Below are 17,021 nucleotides of genomic sequence, written 5' to 3'. Positions count from 1 at the left end.
GGGGTTTTATAAATGAAAAAATCTTAAATAGACGAAAACATTCGGTCACCTTTTATTTTATTTTCCAATGGGTTTTTATTATACATACATGCGTTTTCGTCTATTTAAGACATTTGCAAAGGTGACCTTTGAAAATGTCTTAATTAGACGAAAACGTTCGGTCACCTTTCATTTTATTTTCCAAGTAGTTTTATTATACGTATATATATATATATATATATATATATATATATATACATATATATATATATATAAAATGTACATTGTTGTAATTTGCTTTTTTTCCTAGTGAGGCGACATGACGTAATCACCTGGCTTAACGTTTTCGCTGACGTCGTAGAGGTACAAAACGAATTCGAAGGTATAAAACAACACCCGAGAGAAGTGAGCCTCAGTTCCTGAGAGCAGATTCATCTGCCAAACTTGTATAAAACTAAGTGAACATTCAAGATGACGTGGAAGGACTTGAAAGAAGGTACGTACAATTTGTAATTACTATTTTATGTTTCAGGTAAATGGCACTCCTGGTTTCATTTGATTTGCAAACAGGTCCGATATCAGACGCAGTAACATTCGGAAAATAATAACAATTTTTGCCATAGGTTTGACCGACAAAAAATCCGCAGCTCCGTCATGGCTGTCAACGATCGGCCCTTCTATCAGAATTGTCCGGGAAGAATTGCAAGGGTTATTGTTTACCTTGAATTGTGGGACTTTGCCATCGGTGCATATGATTTGGAATGTCATTAACAAAAGATAGAGTCAAGGGCGTAATAGGTGAAGATGGGCGATAGGGAGATAATCCTGACGTCCATCTTGCTGAGTATCATGTTCAGAAAATGAAGGAAGGTATCTTACTAGACATAACTTTCCATTTTCGTTCCGCAGAGATTTCATTCAATCTCTCTCTCTCTCGCTCGCTCGCTCGCTCTCTCTCGCTCTCTCTCTCTCGTCATATATGATATATTATAGAAATATGTTATTAAGAATTTCCGAGATGCTAGATGAATTAAAATGATAATTGCGTTATTGAAAGCCATGGCACAAGTCGTTATATTGCTGAATCTGGTTTGTCTACTGTTTGAACCTGTTTTGTTTACGTGGTTGATGTTTATACTAGTGTTATTTAAATTATTCTATATCGAGTTGCTCTATTTCGAACTATAAGATAATATATATTCTTTTCTTTCACCATGGTTAGTTCTGTTCCGATTTTCTTTTCTTTTATTCTTGATATAATTTATTGAACACAATATCATTTTCTGCCTTTATATCTGCAGTGTTCTTATATTTGTGCAATTAAAACGTCTTCATTTACATTGCATAATGGCAGTGTGTGGGACTGGCCCAAGTAGTCACAAAACATGAAAGTACACCATAGTTCATGTACTTTATTTCTTCCAATATATAATAATGTGTTTCTGATACAGGGAGTTCCTTTTGTAATGGAATATTGTTCTTATATTCTTAGCTTTGATCATTTTATTAGTAGGATGATGATTATGTACCTAAAGTTCAACAGCCATTTCTTTTTCATTGGGATCCTCTTTACATCCTCATTGTCATCTTTGTGAACATGTTACATGTTTTCATTTTTTTGCACAAATTTCAGTTATCATGGACATATCATTATCTTATCCTTTAAGTTTTCAATCCCAGATTTAACTTTTTCTACTTTGTCTTTTGCCATTAAAGCTTCAAGTGACCTTAAGAGTTAAGAGTATATTTTACAATCTTGCTTAAGTTTCCACTTTGGCTGGATATAATAGTACAGAATTATGAGGATATGGTAAATTTTTCTTTACATTTGCAGTATGGTAGTGAACAAATGTGTTGACAATTAGTGGGAATTTATTTACATTTGCAATATGGTAGTGAACAAATGTGTTGACAATTAGTGGGAAGAAGTAGAAAAAAGGTTGCTTCAGTAGAAGATTGGGATATTATTCCTTGAAAAATCTCAATATTGATATTCTCTTCTTTATAGACCCAAGACCTCCTGTACGTCCTATTGAGGGTGGCCATGGCACCAAAGGCAGACCCATTCGCTTGCGGACAAACTTCTTCCCAGTGCATTTCAAAAATCCAAATATCGAGTTTTATCAGTATGATGTTGTGATCAAGGATCAACGTGGAGGGACTACCCTTCCCAAATCAAAGAAGATGTGAGGAAATAATTAGTGTTTTACTATGATATATATGTATGTGTTCTGGCTACCTCCCTTATAAGAGGGAAGAAACTTTTGGTATATAGATAGATATGTGTGTTCTGTGTGGTTGGCTGGTTTGAGAACAAACGCAGTTCTTTGTTTATGCCATACTTGATTTTTATTTTTACGATAAAAATCAAGTACACATTGCATTGCTTCTAACTTGGGTAGGATCCTTCATCCACAAGGAGCTAAGATGAGAAGGAAACGAAGAGTGGTGGATGGGTGTGTGCCTTGACTGTCTACCTCCCTTATAAGGTAGAAGAAGCCCTTGGCATATAGATAGTTTTTTATTACTTGCGTTGTAATAGGCTTCTTCCCCCTTATAAGGGAGGTAGACAACCAAGACATACACCAACACCCACCCATTTCCCTTTTCCCCTTTATCTCAGCTACTTGTGGATGAAGGGTTTTTCTTATTCCTTACCCACTGGCCAGGTCAGAGGCAACACAGCAAGACACAGCTCAATCCACTACAATATGATGACACATATATGTTCCTGAAGAAAAGAATAATGATATTTTGGGATATTTTTATTGTTTCCTTTAGCACCATATATGAATAAAGTTATTACATTTTGTGTATACAGTTGTAGTAGATATATTACTTCATATCCTAATCTCTGTCTTCCCCTCCTCTATCGTAGGATGGTCTTTAACCGCATGACTCAGGTCCATTCCCAGACATTTCAGAAGTTTCCCATAGCTTATGATCAGGAGAAATGTGCCTATAGTGTTGGCTGCCTTCCAACAAAAGGCAAAACTTTTGAGGTGAGTACTGTCACTGACTATATTCAGAAGACCTTTAGATTTATTTATGGTTGCATTTGTATGATGTAAAGAGTGGGCTTGAGAGCTCTAAACATAGGGCTGTGTACTTATCATTTTCATATCTTATAGGGAGGATTTTGGTTTTTGAGAGGTGTTCTTAAGGGATGGTTTTGCATCCTGTTATTCTTAGTGCTTTATTTTGTAAAAAAAAAAAAAAAAAAAAAAAAAAAATTGTTTGTTGAAATTGTGCTGTGAAAATGTAGTCAAGTGTGCTTTTTATGAACTGTTTGGACACTTCTGTCTAAAGCCCATGCTTGTAATTGTTATTAATAGTGTATTTTCTTGTTTGTTTCTACTGCCATGTTTGACATGCACAGGTCACAGAGAAAAATGCCTTGGAGGTTAAAAGGTGTAATGAGAAATAGACATTTGGGAATGGATGCTAAAGAGATTGTATGAAGGAGTGATAGTGCCAACAGCACTGTATGGTAAAGAAACATGGAGCATAAGAGAGGATGTGTTTGAAATGAGGTGCCTGAGAAGTATGATATGGGTTACTAAGCTGGATAGAGTGAGAAACAAGAAGATGAGAAGGAAAGCGGGAGTTGGGAGATAGAGTTGATGAAAGTATTGGGATGGATTGGACACCTGGAAAGAATGAGTGAAGAAAGATTAGTAAAATAGGTGTGGAAGATGTGAACATGAGGGGGCAACCAAGGATGAGATGGATGGATGGATAGAGTAAAAGGGAAATAGGGGAATATCTGTTGAGGGAGGACAGAAGATTAGGGGTGAATGGAGAATGGTTGTATATGGATGATGCTGTGATGCATGTTGGGGATAGGGGTGAGGGAGTATGTGTGAAAAATGAATTGACATAGCCCGAAGGAATATCTCTCCATTTCTGCATGAAGGGACAGGGTGGGGGGTGCAGATTTAATGAAATGGCCTTGCTGTGGATATGATGGGTTTTGCGACACTGCTTCTGACCCAGGGCAGTGGTTGAGATGCAGGGATGATCAAGATAAGAGGGAGGAGTGGGGTGGATGGGAGTGGAGTATGTGGGGGTGGAATGGGTGGGAATGTGCCTTTGTTTTTTTTTGGCTACCTCCCTTGGTATAGGTATGTATGTATATTACTCATAAATGATTTCCTGGAAGAGGTCCATGAAAGGGCCTGTGGCTCCGGTATGGTAGTAAGGACACTTTGCGGCTGGCGGTAGCGTGTTTTCTGCAATGGATTTTTTTTTTTTTTTTTTTTTTTTTTTTTTTTTTCCTCTCTCCTCTAATTACCAACATTCATTATACTCTGGTTAAATTCAAAATTTCAGGTCACCTTAGAAGAAGGGCGACCCGAGACTTTCACTGTGATTTTGAAGGTTGTTGGTCATGCAAAATTGAAAGAGCTTTTGCAGTCCTTGAAGTACAATCCAGATAACCAGACTGTTATTCCAGCCAACATATTCCAGGTTAGTTGTGTTCTACCCTAGTTCTGTCTCTCTTTACCTCAACCCAGTTTGAGGTATTGCTTGCATAGATTTTATGCAGTCAATATTGACTTTGTGACATCCCTACATGCCAGTCAAGTGGCATTCTTTTATGATTGGTGACTAATGTCCTCCAACAAACCATACTAATTACTTTCAACTTCTAATGCACCTCCTTTTTACTGCCCTTTTAGATTTTCTTCTTTACACCCCTATGACACTCTTTGGTACAATATTATCTCCTAGGATAGATGATGATATAGTTTAACATTACAGACTCCCCCCTACCAGGAGGCTTAGACAGTACCCCTTACAAAGGGCTTTGTAGTGTGGAATTGAAGCATCAGCTATCACTAATGAAATAAAAAAAATACACTAACTTTCCCTCTCCCTGAGACCAGTGATTGGTACCTTTATGTTGTAATCCTGCAAGATGTCTGAATCGTCTCTGTTGCTTATCTTGGATTCCCCAACTGGAGGTGCAACTCCAGACAGGGACCAAGGTCTCCATCAAAATCAACTGTATTTCTTCCATTTTTCATATGAGAGTTTAGAATCAGTGGGTGCTTTCTACTTGCTACTCACTTAAGGGTGACAGGTCCCCTTCCTTCCTTCCCAACTTATTATCTCTTCTAATGTGAGTTCCATAAACTTGTATGGGAACCCTTCACTCCTTTCTCATAATACATCTCTCAATTTCTTCACATTTGTGTAATTTCAAGGTGGAACGACATATTACAGATGTGTGAGATCATGTTCCGCCATAACCGTGCAGTGCGCTATGAGCAGGTTGGTCGTCGCTGCTTCTTCCCCATCATGCCTGAGTTTGGCCAGCATACAAATATTGGAGGTGGCAAACAAGGTGTAGTTGGATTCTTCAGCTCACTTCGTCCAGCACAGTGGAAAGATGGCTCTGTCCTCTTAAATATAAATGGTAAGAATCCTTATTGGTATCAATTTGCCAGTAGATGTAGAAATTAATTAGTGAAGGGAAGATCATGACAGTAATTGTTGTCATCATTGTCAATGTTATTTTCACACATTATTTTCACCTTCATGATTGTCATATTATCATAACATAAGTGGGTGTATACCTTTTGACTTGGCTACCTCTCTGATAAGGGGGAAAAAGACCATGGTATATAGTTATAGATAGATGATGTATTGTCAACATGACTTCTTATGTTTTAGAGAATTTATATGTTTATGGTGGAGTTTTCTTATAGTTTAAAAGAGGAAGGAATGGAAAGAGTGAGTTTTTTTCTTTTTCTTTCATGCCTATAGGCAAAAAAGAAAAAGAACATTCTCACCCTATGTGACTGCATAGTGACATGTAGTCAGTATTTTAGTGACTATTTTTGGGATGCCTCTATAATACAGAGCCACACACCTTTTGTATGCATTATAGTAAGAATAAAGGAATGATGAGATGCTTTTGTACTATAAAAAAACTTTAACTAGTTCTTCAATAATTTCTAATTTGGGATAACATGTAGAGGCTTTTGAAAAAACTGTTAATAAATGAAGGTTAACATCATACTTACATGGCACAAAAGGCTCCATCTGATAGCATGTTTTTGAGAGAATGTGTTTAAAAAAATTAACCTACAGAACATGGCCCAAAAGGATGTCTTGTCTGCTCTATGTTTCTTGAGTGGATGGAGGAGGATAGGAGGGTCAACATGCAATCAAGCAATGGGGGGTATCTAGTTCAAGCTGTAAGACCCTGCTCTGGAGATGGTACATTGCTTCTGATCCAAGCATTGTGTTGGAAGACAAAGATGACTCTTCATCCAGAAAGAAATGAGATTAGAGTGACAATGGCTGGGGTTTAATGAGTGTGGGATGGTTGTAGAGTTGGCTTATGGTATGCCATTCCCTCATATAAAGAGGGAAGGTCCTTTTGGTTTATATATGTGTGCCTAGTAGTTCCTGGAAAATTTTATGTACAATGTCTTGCTGCATTGCCTTTGATCTGAGAAATGTGTCAGAAGACAGGGATAACCTTATATACATGAGGACTAAGATAGGAGGTACAACAATATTGTGTGTGTGTTTGTACAATCAATGAAGAGAAAGGTCATGGGCCCCCATGAGAGTAGCTTCTTTCCTGTATACAATGAGGTAAATATATCACACAAGTGCAGCTTTCCATACACAATATACAAAAACCCCAACCAGTATTCTATTTGGGTTCTACAATTAGTGTGTAAGTAGTTTGCTTCTGCTTCTCTCTCTCTCTCTCTCTCTCTCTCTCCCCCTCTCCCTCTCTGTATATATATATATATATATATATATGTATATATATATATATATATATATATATATAAATACATCCACACAAAAAAGTTCATACTCCAACCACCAAATAATCAGCATTACACCACTAACCCCCCCCCCCCACATCATCCATCACAGGAAAAAAAAAATCAAGAGAAATAAAAACCACACTAGCACAGTTGCATTCAGGACACCATCCTGCCCTAGATACAACCATTACACAGAGGACATTTATTACACAAGCTAACACTATCCCTAGATAACAACACAGTGTTTGGTATCATCAACTCTCTTTTGAGACACATCTCTACCATCAACTCTCTATTACCCACCACCCAGCACTTCTAAGCTACCAGAAGAGGCTGGACGACCGTGTTGTGAACAGCTGCCCAGGATGTAACACAGGATGTGTTCCTATCCATACAACACATAATGGAAGACTGCATTATACACAATCATACACGCAAACAACACAACATACACTCTATAAAGGATTTGTGGGAAAACCCAGTTTCGGCTGTGGCCTTCCTTGGGGAGACGGGACTGCTCGGACAGACAGTCTAGGGAACGACAACAACAACAACTCTCTATTACGATTTTTTCCTCCACATTTCCCAATCACTCCATCAATTGGTTTATTTCCTACCCTATCATTAAGGTCACCTAGTACAACTATATTGACATTTCTCCCAAATCCCTCTATGCACTCATTTAAATCCATCCAGGCCCATATGCACTCACAAAAACCCACATCTCCCTTCCCAGCTTCACCATCCATATTAACTTTGAAGAAACCTTCCACTCCACCACACGCTTACCTATCTCCTCACTTACTAGTATAGCCACCCCTTCTCTCCCTTGTCCTCTCTTCACTCCTGAGAACCTTCCATCTATACTCCCAAACTCATACTCGCTTCCTTTCAACTTACTTTCACTCAATGCCAACACATCCATCTTTCTTCTCACAAACATACTGCCTATCTCCTCCCTTTTACTCTCATCTGTACCACATCCATGCACATTAAAAGATCCAAACCTTTAGGGTACTGGTTGGAAGACTCCTGGACCCTCTTATGCCTTTACTTTTTTTAGGAATGTCCCCTTTGGGGCTACAGGTAGCAGGATTCCTATTCCTATCCATGTCCCATTTTTTGTTGCCTCGTACGACTCAAGTGGGAAGACTTGGTGGCAGCATTCTTTTCTTCCACCACAGAGTTAGGCAAAAAAGGAAATGAATATTCAGAGAAATGGTACAGGGGGTTGGGAGACAGCATAATGGAGGGACGGTCGCAGTATACTAAAAATGTCATCATTTCTCTATGTACAGAGATATCCTCTATCACAGACAAAATGATGTGTGGCTCTGGTCCATAGGAGCACCCCATATAGACCCCAAAGTATCAGTTGCATGCTACTTTGCCACAATAACATGCTGCCAATACCCCCAGACAACACCACAAAATCACTTTAGTGAGCAACTTTAGGGTTGTACTGGGGGCCCAAATACTTTGCAAGAAAGAACCAGGGCAACAAATTGATTTTAATTAATTGATTGATTGCAGTTGCAAACACAGCCTTCTACAAGGAACAGCCACTCCTTGACTTTTTAAAGGAAGTCCTCAACTTTCGAGATGATGATTTCAGGAGAACAGTAGATGAAAATAGAAGAAGGATGATTTTGAAGGAAGTGAAAGGTTTAAAGGTTTGTGTTGAAGTGTTTGTAATAGTATTATGAGGGACTAGAGAGTCACGTTTTGGTTGGGCATCCCATTGTGTGTTTTCATGTGTATCTTTCTAGAATTATTCAACTGTCATGTCTGCACAGTAATATTGCTTCCTGTCTCTTTTCTCTCTCTTTCACTCCCTTTCCCTCCCTCCTTCCCTCTCCCTCCCCCCCCTCTCTCTCTCTCTCTCTCTCTCTCTCTCTCTCTCTATCTCTCTCTATCTATCTCTCTCTCTCTCTATCCTCTACTCTTCCCTCTCCCTCTCTCTCTCCTTTTCCCTCTCCCACCTCTCCTCTCTCACCTCTTTCTCTCTATTTCTCTGTGTATTAAGTATAAATGTTATGCAGTCTATGCTTTCCAGTGCTCTGTAACACTTCTTTGCCTCCAGGTGAGAGCGATTCACACAGCTATAAAGAGGACATACCGTATTGAAGATATTGTACGAAATGGTGCAGCTCGGCAAACTTTTACCTTGGAGAATGAGACCACAGGTGAAAAGAAGGAATACACTGTTCAGGAATATTTTAAGGAGCGCTATAATGTGCAGCTTAGGTATCCCCATCTTAACCTCTTGCACTGTGCTCCACTGAAGAAGTCCACATATTTGCCCATGGAGGTATGTCAGAGACTATTGTGTTATGATTTATAGATGTTTTACCAAATATGATTTAAGTATATCAGGGCGTCTTTACTTGCGGCAAAGGTCGAAGTGAGGGCGGTTCAAATCCTGCCACCGGCGAAGTTGAACCAAGGGCATGGTTCATTAAATGCCATGCTACAAAGTCCTCTGTGAGGGGCACCGTCCAAGCCTCCTGATAGGGGGGAGTGTGTGATGTTAACCCCCCCCCCAAAAAAAAAAGTGTTAGGACTTTGACTGTCCTGTTTATATATGAGATGGGGTAGGTGTTTGAAGGAGAATTTTGAAAAGAATGAAAATATATTTTGGTAGGAAGTGAAAAGGGTGAGAGGGAGGTAGGTCAGGTAGAGAGGAGGTGAAGTATTTACCTAGTTGTATTATACGGGAAGAGCTATGCTCGAAGTGACCCATCTTTGTATCTTTCAGCATCAAGTTTGTTCTTAAATTCTTATATAGTTTTTGCACACACTGTTGCCTCACCCAATTTGTTCCAGATATCTACCACTCCGTGGGAAACTATTCTTTTTCAGATCTCTTCTATAACTATCCTTTTTGAATTTCTTTTCATGTCCTCTTGTTTTTCTTTTATCCCACTTTTAATAAATCTTCTCTGTCGAGGACTTCCATCCCTTTCATAATTCTGTAAATGGCCAGTAGATCTCCTCTTTCTCTTCTTTGTTCCAGTGTACAAAAAGATGCTGATGGAAGTGAAGGTGGTATGTGGATGATGGGTAGAATATTTCAGAGATTTGTTGTATATAGAAGGGGATAGGAAGCTTTTGACTATAGCAATGGAAGGTGTCAGGTAAATGACTGTGAAGTAAGAGAAGAATGATTGGGCTGTAGAAAAAAGATTATATGAAGAGCTAGTGAGGTTATGTGTGTGCCACAAGGAAGGAAGTGTGCTCCTTTATACAAGGGAAAAGGGGACTAACAAGAATGTAGTAGTTTTAGAGAAATTGGTCAATGAAGTATTGTTGATACATGGGAGGGTGTTCATTGAAAGGATTAGAAGGGGAACAGGAAGAAATTAATGATGAGTAATGAAGGTTTTGAAAGAGAAGAGGGTATGTAAATAGAATGTTTTGCAGTCTCTTAAGGATTGGAGAAGGCATATGATGGGGTTGACACATTATGGGATATATTATGGATGTTTGGGATAGAAGTCTATTGAGGGCAGTCAGAAGTTTGACCTAAATAGTAGAGCTTGTGTGAAGGTATGAGATTGAGATAAATAGTGGTTTGAAGTGAAGGTGGGCTGTACTGTTATTTGTAATGTTACTATAGTTGCTCAGCATGTATTATAGGGTAGTGAAGGAGGTAGACATGAGGGTGCTAGGAAGGGGTTTGGTATTCATGAGAATGGAGATACATTGTTCTTGTAGCTGAGTCAAAGGATAGACTGAAGCATGTAGTGGCAGAATGTGGGAGGATTTGGAAGAAGAGGAAGCTGAAAGTAAGTGTGGGTAATAGTAAGGTGATGGGATGGGAGTGGAGATGAATTATAGAGTAAGGGAAGGAAGTGAATGTCTGGAGGTAATGAAAAGTGTCATAACAAATAGGTATCTGGTACATACATACATATACCAAAGGCTTTTTGTATGAACCAGAGACTGAATATGAAGGAGGCAGAAAAGAAGAGCCTAAATGTGTTTGAGATGAAGTGCTGCATCATCTTTCATCCTCTCATCATCTCCCTCCATTTCTTCCTTTCCTTTGCATTCTCTCTTCCTAGCTTGAATGACATTTAACATGCATCCAAAGCCCCCTTCATCCCATCCATCCACCTCATTCTTGGTCTGCCTCTCAAGGAAAATTAAATTTTAATAATATTTATTTGCTTTGGTTTGTCTCAACAGCTATGTATAATTGCCAAAGGACAGAAGGTGAAGAAGAAGTTAACAGAACGTGAAGTGGCTACCTTTATCCGCTCAACAGCTGTGCAACCATCAGAGCGATTTGAACGTATCTGTCAGATTTCTAACAAGAATGATTTCTCAAATGACCCATTAGTCAAGATCATGAATGCTGACGTCAGCAAAGAGGTAATAGAAATTTTCATAGTAGCATATCTATCTTGATATAACTCATGTTGGGAGCCATCCCATACAGACTGAAAGTGGAAGATGGAAGGAGTTTCAGTAGTATCAGTAGGGTATTATGTATTTATTCTGCCATTGTTGTGCAGTATATGAGGACATATGCCTGTATTTATCTAATTGTAATGTGCTCCACAAGGAGCTAAGAGGAGAGGGAAACAAATGGGTGATGGATGAGAGTTGAATAGGTGCAGGTGGCTAGCTACCTTTCTAATAAGGGGAAGATGCCCTTGATATAGGTAGATAGTAGTGTGCAGGAAAAAGAGCTAAACTCGTGGGGTCTCATCTCTGTATTGCTCAAACTTGGCCTCAGATTTATTTGAGGTGCTGAGATAGGAGGGGTGGTTGATTGTGTTTTCTTTATGATGTGGGCAAAAATAAGATGTACAAGGAGTGGTGGGGATGGTTTGGGTATGAGTTTGAAGAATGAGATGCTGAAGGAAATAGAGTTTCAAATATTTGTGGTCACAAACTGGTATCTGGAGGAGTTAAGGTGGAGGTGAATAATAGAGTAAAAGAGGTGATTCAGTGTCGGGGGAAAGAAAAGTGTTTTGAGAAATGGGTCTGGTAATGAAAACAAGAAGAAGCTAGTGACTACTCGCAACACTGGAGCAGAGACTTTGAATTCAAGGAAGGTGGAAAGGAACCTGAACATGTTTGAGAAGTATAAGGGTAAAATAATGAAAGGGGAAGACTGCATGGCTCTAATTAGTATTTTCTTTTCTGATTCTGTAGCCTTTGAACATCATGGGACGAGTTCTCCCTCCAATCAACTTGAAAATGAAGGAGAAAGACTTCTTTCCAAAGTCGGGGGTCTGGGATCTGCGAGATAAAGAGTTCATGACACCTGCAACTTTGCACACTTGGGCTGTTCTCAACTATGATAATCGGACGCATGTGGGTCAAATCAAGTGAGTTCCTTATTTGCAAACATTATAGAGTGTAAAACAGTTGTGCTTCTGTATTCTTGGATGGAAATTTAACTTTTTTTTTTTTCCTAGAATAAGTAAGAGTAAAACGGAGGAAGTTGGTAGTTTGTTTCAGATGGTTGTGTGGTTGTGTTAGCATTCATCAAAAGATGAAGTACAGTTTGGGAGTGTTGTAAGTAGGCTGTCAGTAGTGGAGAGATATTACAAAAGATAAAGTACCCCTAACATTGAGAGAAATGAGCTGCCCTTCTATCAACATATGAACATATCGCATGTGTTGTTACTATTGATGTTGTAGTGATTAACTATTGGCTGCATAATATTGTGGGGTGAAAAACTGCTCGGTAGCATACAGCTGATACTTTAGGGTCTGTATTTACCTAGTTGTATTTTGTGGGAAGGGGAGCTACGCTCATGGTGTCCCGCCTTTGAATCTCACATTATCTAGTTTGCTCTTAAACTCATGAATGGTTTTTGCGTACACTATTTCATTGTCCAGCTTGTTCCAAGTGTCTACCACTCTATGTGGAATTTTTTTTTCTTCAGATCTCCTCTATAGCTATGTTTTTTATTTTCTTTCCATGTCCTTGTGTGCTTCTCTTATCCCAGTTTAACAAGTCCTCTCTATCGAGTATTTCTGTGCCCTTCATGATTCTGTAGATAATTAGTAGGTCACCTCTCTCTCTTCTTTGCTCCAGAGTCGGTAACTCCAGTTTAGCCAATCTCTCCTCATATGACAAGTTTGCAAGTGCAGGTGCCATTTTTGTGGCTGCTCTCTGGATTCTTTCTATTTTCTTTATATTCTTTTTGGTACTGGGTGACCACAATGTCGCCACATATTCTAGTCTAGGCCTTATCAGTGTGACCAATATTTTTTTAATAATTTCTTCATCCAAATATGTAAATGCCACTTTTATTGATCTTAGCAAGTTATAGGATTCTTCGACAATTTTGTTTATCTGCTTGTCATAGGATAAGTTGTTTGAGATAATTATTCCCAAATCTTTTTCGAATTTCTCCTTCTTTACCTCCTTGGCTCCAATTTTATATTGTCCTGATATTATATTTTTGCTTTTTCCAAACTCCATTATGCTACACTTGTTAATATTGAAGTCCACTTCCCATATCTTGCTCCAGTTCCATACCTTATTCAGGTCTTCCTGCAGTGATTAGCAATCCTTTTCAGTTTTTACTTTCCTTAACAGTTTGGCGTCATCTGCAAAGAAGTTCATGTAACATTTCACATAATCATTCATGTCATTCACATAAATTGCAAACATTATTGGAGCCAATACAGATCCTTGCAGTACTCCACTGATCACCTCTTGCCAACCTGAATATTTTTCTCTGAGCACTACTCTCATCTTTCTACCAATCAGGAAGTTCTCCATCCATTTTAGTAGGTTCCCTTGTATTATCCTTCCTATATGTTCCAGTTTTTTTTAAATAATTTTTTGCGTGGTACTTTGTCAAAAGCTTTTTGTAAGTCCAGGAAGGCACAGTAAGTCCAATCATTCCTTTCTTGCACAATGTCTATTAATCTTGAGTAGAAACATAGTTTGTGATACCTGATCTTCCTTGTCTGAACCCAAATTGTCTTGGGTTTATTGTATTGTCTTCCACTGTATTGTATTGTACTCCACTGATCACCTTTTGCCAACCTGAATATTTTTCTCTGAGCACTACTCTCATCTTTCTACCAATCAGGAAGTTCTCCATCCATTTTAGTAGGTTCCCTTGTATTATCCTTCCTATATGATCCAGTTTTTTTTTAATAATTTTTTGTGTGGTACTTTGTCAAAAGCTTTTTGTAAGTCCAGGAAGGCACAGTAAGTCCAATCATTCCTTTCTTGCACAATGTCTATTAATCTTGAGTAGAAACATAGTTTGTGATACCTGATCTTCCTTGTCTGAACCCAAATTGTCTTGGGTTTATTGTATTGTCTTCCAGGTGTTTCACCCATCTATTCTTGATGATTTTCTCACAAATTTTGGCTATAGTGCTTGTTAGTGAGACTGGCCTGTAGTTAGTTGGTTCCTCCTCGTTTCCTCCCTTATATATTGGTACAATGTTAGCATTTTTCCAGTCTTTTGGTATTTTTCCTTCTGTAAGTGAGCAACTTATTATGTTATGTATTTTGTCCGTTAGTTCTTCTTTGCATTCTTTTAGAATCCAATTTGCAATTCCATCCGGGCCATGTGATTTCCTGACGTCAAGGTTTGATAGATGTTCCATTATTTCTTTTTGTGTTATTGTTATCTCGCTCATGGGGGAGATTGCCTTTCATTTCCTTAGTCCCAATATTGTACTTTCTCTCTAGTGAAGACAGATTTGAAGTGATTATTCATGACTTCAGCCATTTCTAATTTTTCTGTGTATTCTATATTCCCTTGGCGTAGTTTCACCATTTCCTGTTTATTTTTAAGTTTACCATTCATGTATCGATAGAATAGCTTGGGTTGCTCTTTGCATTTATCTATAATATTCTTTTCATGGTTCCTTTTTTCCTCTCTTCTCACTTTAACATACTCATTTCTATAATTTATATAAACTTTCCATTTTCCAGTTTTTTTTTTTTTTTTTTAATCTTTTCTCCATCTTTTCCAAGCTCTGTCCCTTCTATCTTTTGCCTCACTGCATCTTATGTTGAACCCACATTTAATGTACAGTCTCTCTAGCTTCTGTCTTGGTACGTGCCTATTCACCTCACTGCATCTTATGTTGAACCCGCATTTAATGTACAGTCTCTCTAGCTTCTGTCTTGGTACATGCCTATTCACCCCATTGTAATTATCCATCAAGATATCCCATTTCTTTCACTTTTGTCTCTTCCATGTAAAATTTTTCCCTGTTTGCATTCTGGAAGAATTTCTTTAGTTTTGCAAAGTCCATTTTGTTGTACATCAATCTTCCTTTCCTATGCTTTTCATTTCTCTCCATGTATATTTCTTCCTTTAGTTCAGTCTCAATGAGTATATGGTCATTCTTTCCAATTGGTGTCTTGTATTGGATTTTATCCATAATTTCAGGTTCTGTTGTAAATATTAAATCTAGTTTCGACGGCTCCTCATTATTTCTGTATCTGGTGTTTTCATTGACCCACTGAGTCATTGTATATTTCATGGTCATGTCCAGCAGTACATTACCCCACAATTCTTCTCTCACTGTCCTGTTCTCCCAACAAATTTCTTTGCAATTGAAGTCCCCCATAATTACCAGATTACCCCCGCCCATTAGTATCTTATTTACTTTTTGTGTGCTCGTTCTCTTTCCAAGCATTCGTTTTTGGGGGCACATAAGTCACCACGAACTTTCTGCTTTTCATGTTCTTGTCTTCGACTTTTATCATGATCAGTTCTACATTGCCTTTGCCCTCCGCAATTTTTGTCACATCAAGTTTTTCTTGGCCATGAACATGATTCCTCCTCCCTGTTTCTTGTCTGTTTTTAATCCAGTAATTGTATAGTCCATGTCCAACATCGATGGATGGTATTTCACCCCTTAGTTTAGTCTCCACAATTCCTGTTATGTCTGGTTTTTCTTCTAGCAGGTAATCATTAAGTTCAGTCCTGAAATTAATCCGTCGATGTTGGTATAGGCCACTTTCAATTTTCTTCTTTCTCCATTTTTTTTTTCTGTCTTTGGTTTGCCCATTCTGATGTACCATTTCCTCAGTCTCATGATGATTACTCTCCTTTGCTTCATCTCTTAGTGTGTTCTCTTTTTCTAATTCCTCAGTACTCATTTCTCTTTTTATCCATATCTTATTGTACTTTTCACTCCTTGCCAAGTTACTTTTTCAAATATGTCTTCTACTACCATTTGTGATCTTAGTTTTATCATTAGGGGTCTATTTCTATCCTTAGAATAGTGACCAATACTATAAGCATCGTCTACTTCTTTCGCTGCATATTGGTCTCCGTCTTCAATTTCTTTTAGGACTGCTATAGCTCTCTTTTTCTTCTTTTTCTCTCATGTACCTCGCCAGACCATGTTTTTCTTTTAGTCCATATATCACAATACATTTTTTTCCTATCCGCTGTGTCTCTGACCCAATTTGCTTTTTCATTAATTACTTGGATAATTGTGTCTTTTGCATTTTTCTGTATTTGTTGTTGGACTATTTCTTTGAAAACAATTTCTTTATTTTCAGTGCTTTCCTTCCATTTCTTAATCTTTCGGATACTTTATTCACCTAAGTTCTCTTCAATTTTTTTCAGTCATTTCTTGTAATTTGTTGTTTACCTCTTTTTAAGTTTTCACTATTGGTAGTATCATTAATTTTCCTTAATCTCATTTCTTAGATCCAAGTTAGTTTTCCTCAGGTTGGAAATTTCAATGTTTGCTTGCACTAAACAATCCATTAGTCCAACGATTTCGTTCCTTAAGTCCATATTTTCATTCTCTCACCGTATCCTGTTTTTGCTCATTTCCCTCCATCTCTAAGATTTGATTTAAACTCCTTTCATACTTACTGAATCCAGAAAAAGCATTGTTTTGATATTCCCTCATGGTCACTGGAGTATTGTAAAATTTGTTTACATCGGGGTTCGGCATGGTGTCACTAGATGGCTCTGATTCGAAGTTGTCGTTCGAGTCAGACTTCTTTTTTTTTTTTTTTTTTTTTTTTCCTTCTTCTTTTTCTGATTATGTCTTAATACATTTAACTAACACTGCAGAGATGTCATTTCGGACACCCACAATTTCTCCCCTCCCATACAATACAAACCAGGTTTCCGTTTTTGTTGTTTATCCTCTCTGGGGCCCAGCAACGAAGGTGTTGTCTGTTCCATGGTTGGCGTCTATATGGGTTGCCCCTATGGACCAGAGCCACACATCTCCATTCAGAGAGAAATAATGCTACTTTATTATACTGCAACTGAC

General features: G+C 38.2%; 1 protein-coding gene across 3 annotated transcripts in view; it reads left to right on the top strand.

Annotated features, from left to right (window-relative positions):
• Positions 1-17,021, top strand: part of LOC143040297 (protein argonaute-3-like) — a 52,561-nt gene that overhangs the window by 20,240 nt on the left and 15,300 nt on the right. For all 3 annotated transcript variants that reach the window (XM_076211156.1, XM_076211168.1, XM_076211177.1), the window contains exons 2-10: positions 290-475; positions 1,988-2,165; positions 2,858-2,981; positions 4,312-4,449; positions 5,209-5,401; positions 8,310-8,449; positions 8,860-9,087; positions 10,968-11,153; positions 11,943-12,118. In XM_076211156.1, the coding sequence (XP_076067271.1) occupies positions 451-475; positions 1,988-2,165; positions 2,858-2,981; positions 4,312-4,449; positions 5,209-5,401; positions 8,310-8,449; positions 8,860-9,087; positions 10,968-11,153; positions 11,943-12,118 (1,388 nt within the window). In that variant the 5' untranslated portion in view covers positions 290-450. The remainder of the gene's footprint in view (positions 1-289; positions 476-1,987; positions 2,166-2,857; positions 2,982-4,311; positions 4,450-5,208; positions 5,402-8,309; positions 8,450-8,859; positions 9,088-10,967; positions 11,154-11,942; positions 12,119-17,021) is intronic.

This window comes from Oratosquilla oratoria, chromosome 2 (genome assembly GCF_046742065.1).
Source record: "Oratosquilla oratoria isolate Oo_2021 chromosome 2, ASM4674206v1, whole genome shotgun sequence".
Lineage (NCBI taxonomy): Eukaryota > Metazoa > Arthropoda > Malacostraca > Stomatopoda > Squillidae > Oratosquilla > Oratosquilla oratoria.
This window is presented reverse-complemented; position numbering and strand designations above follow the sequence as displayed.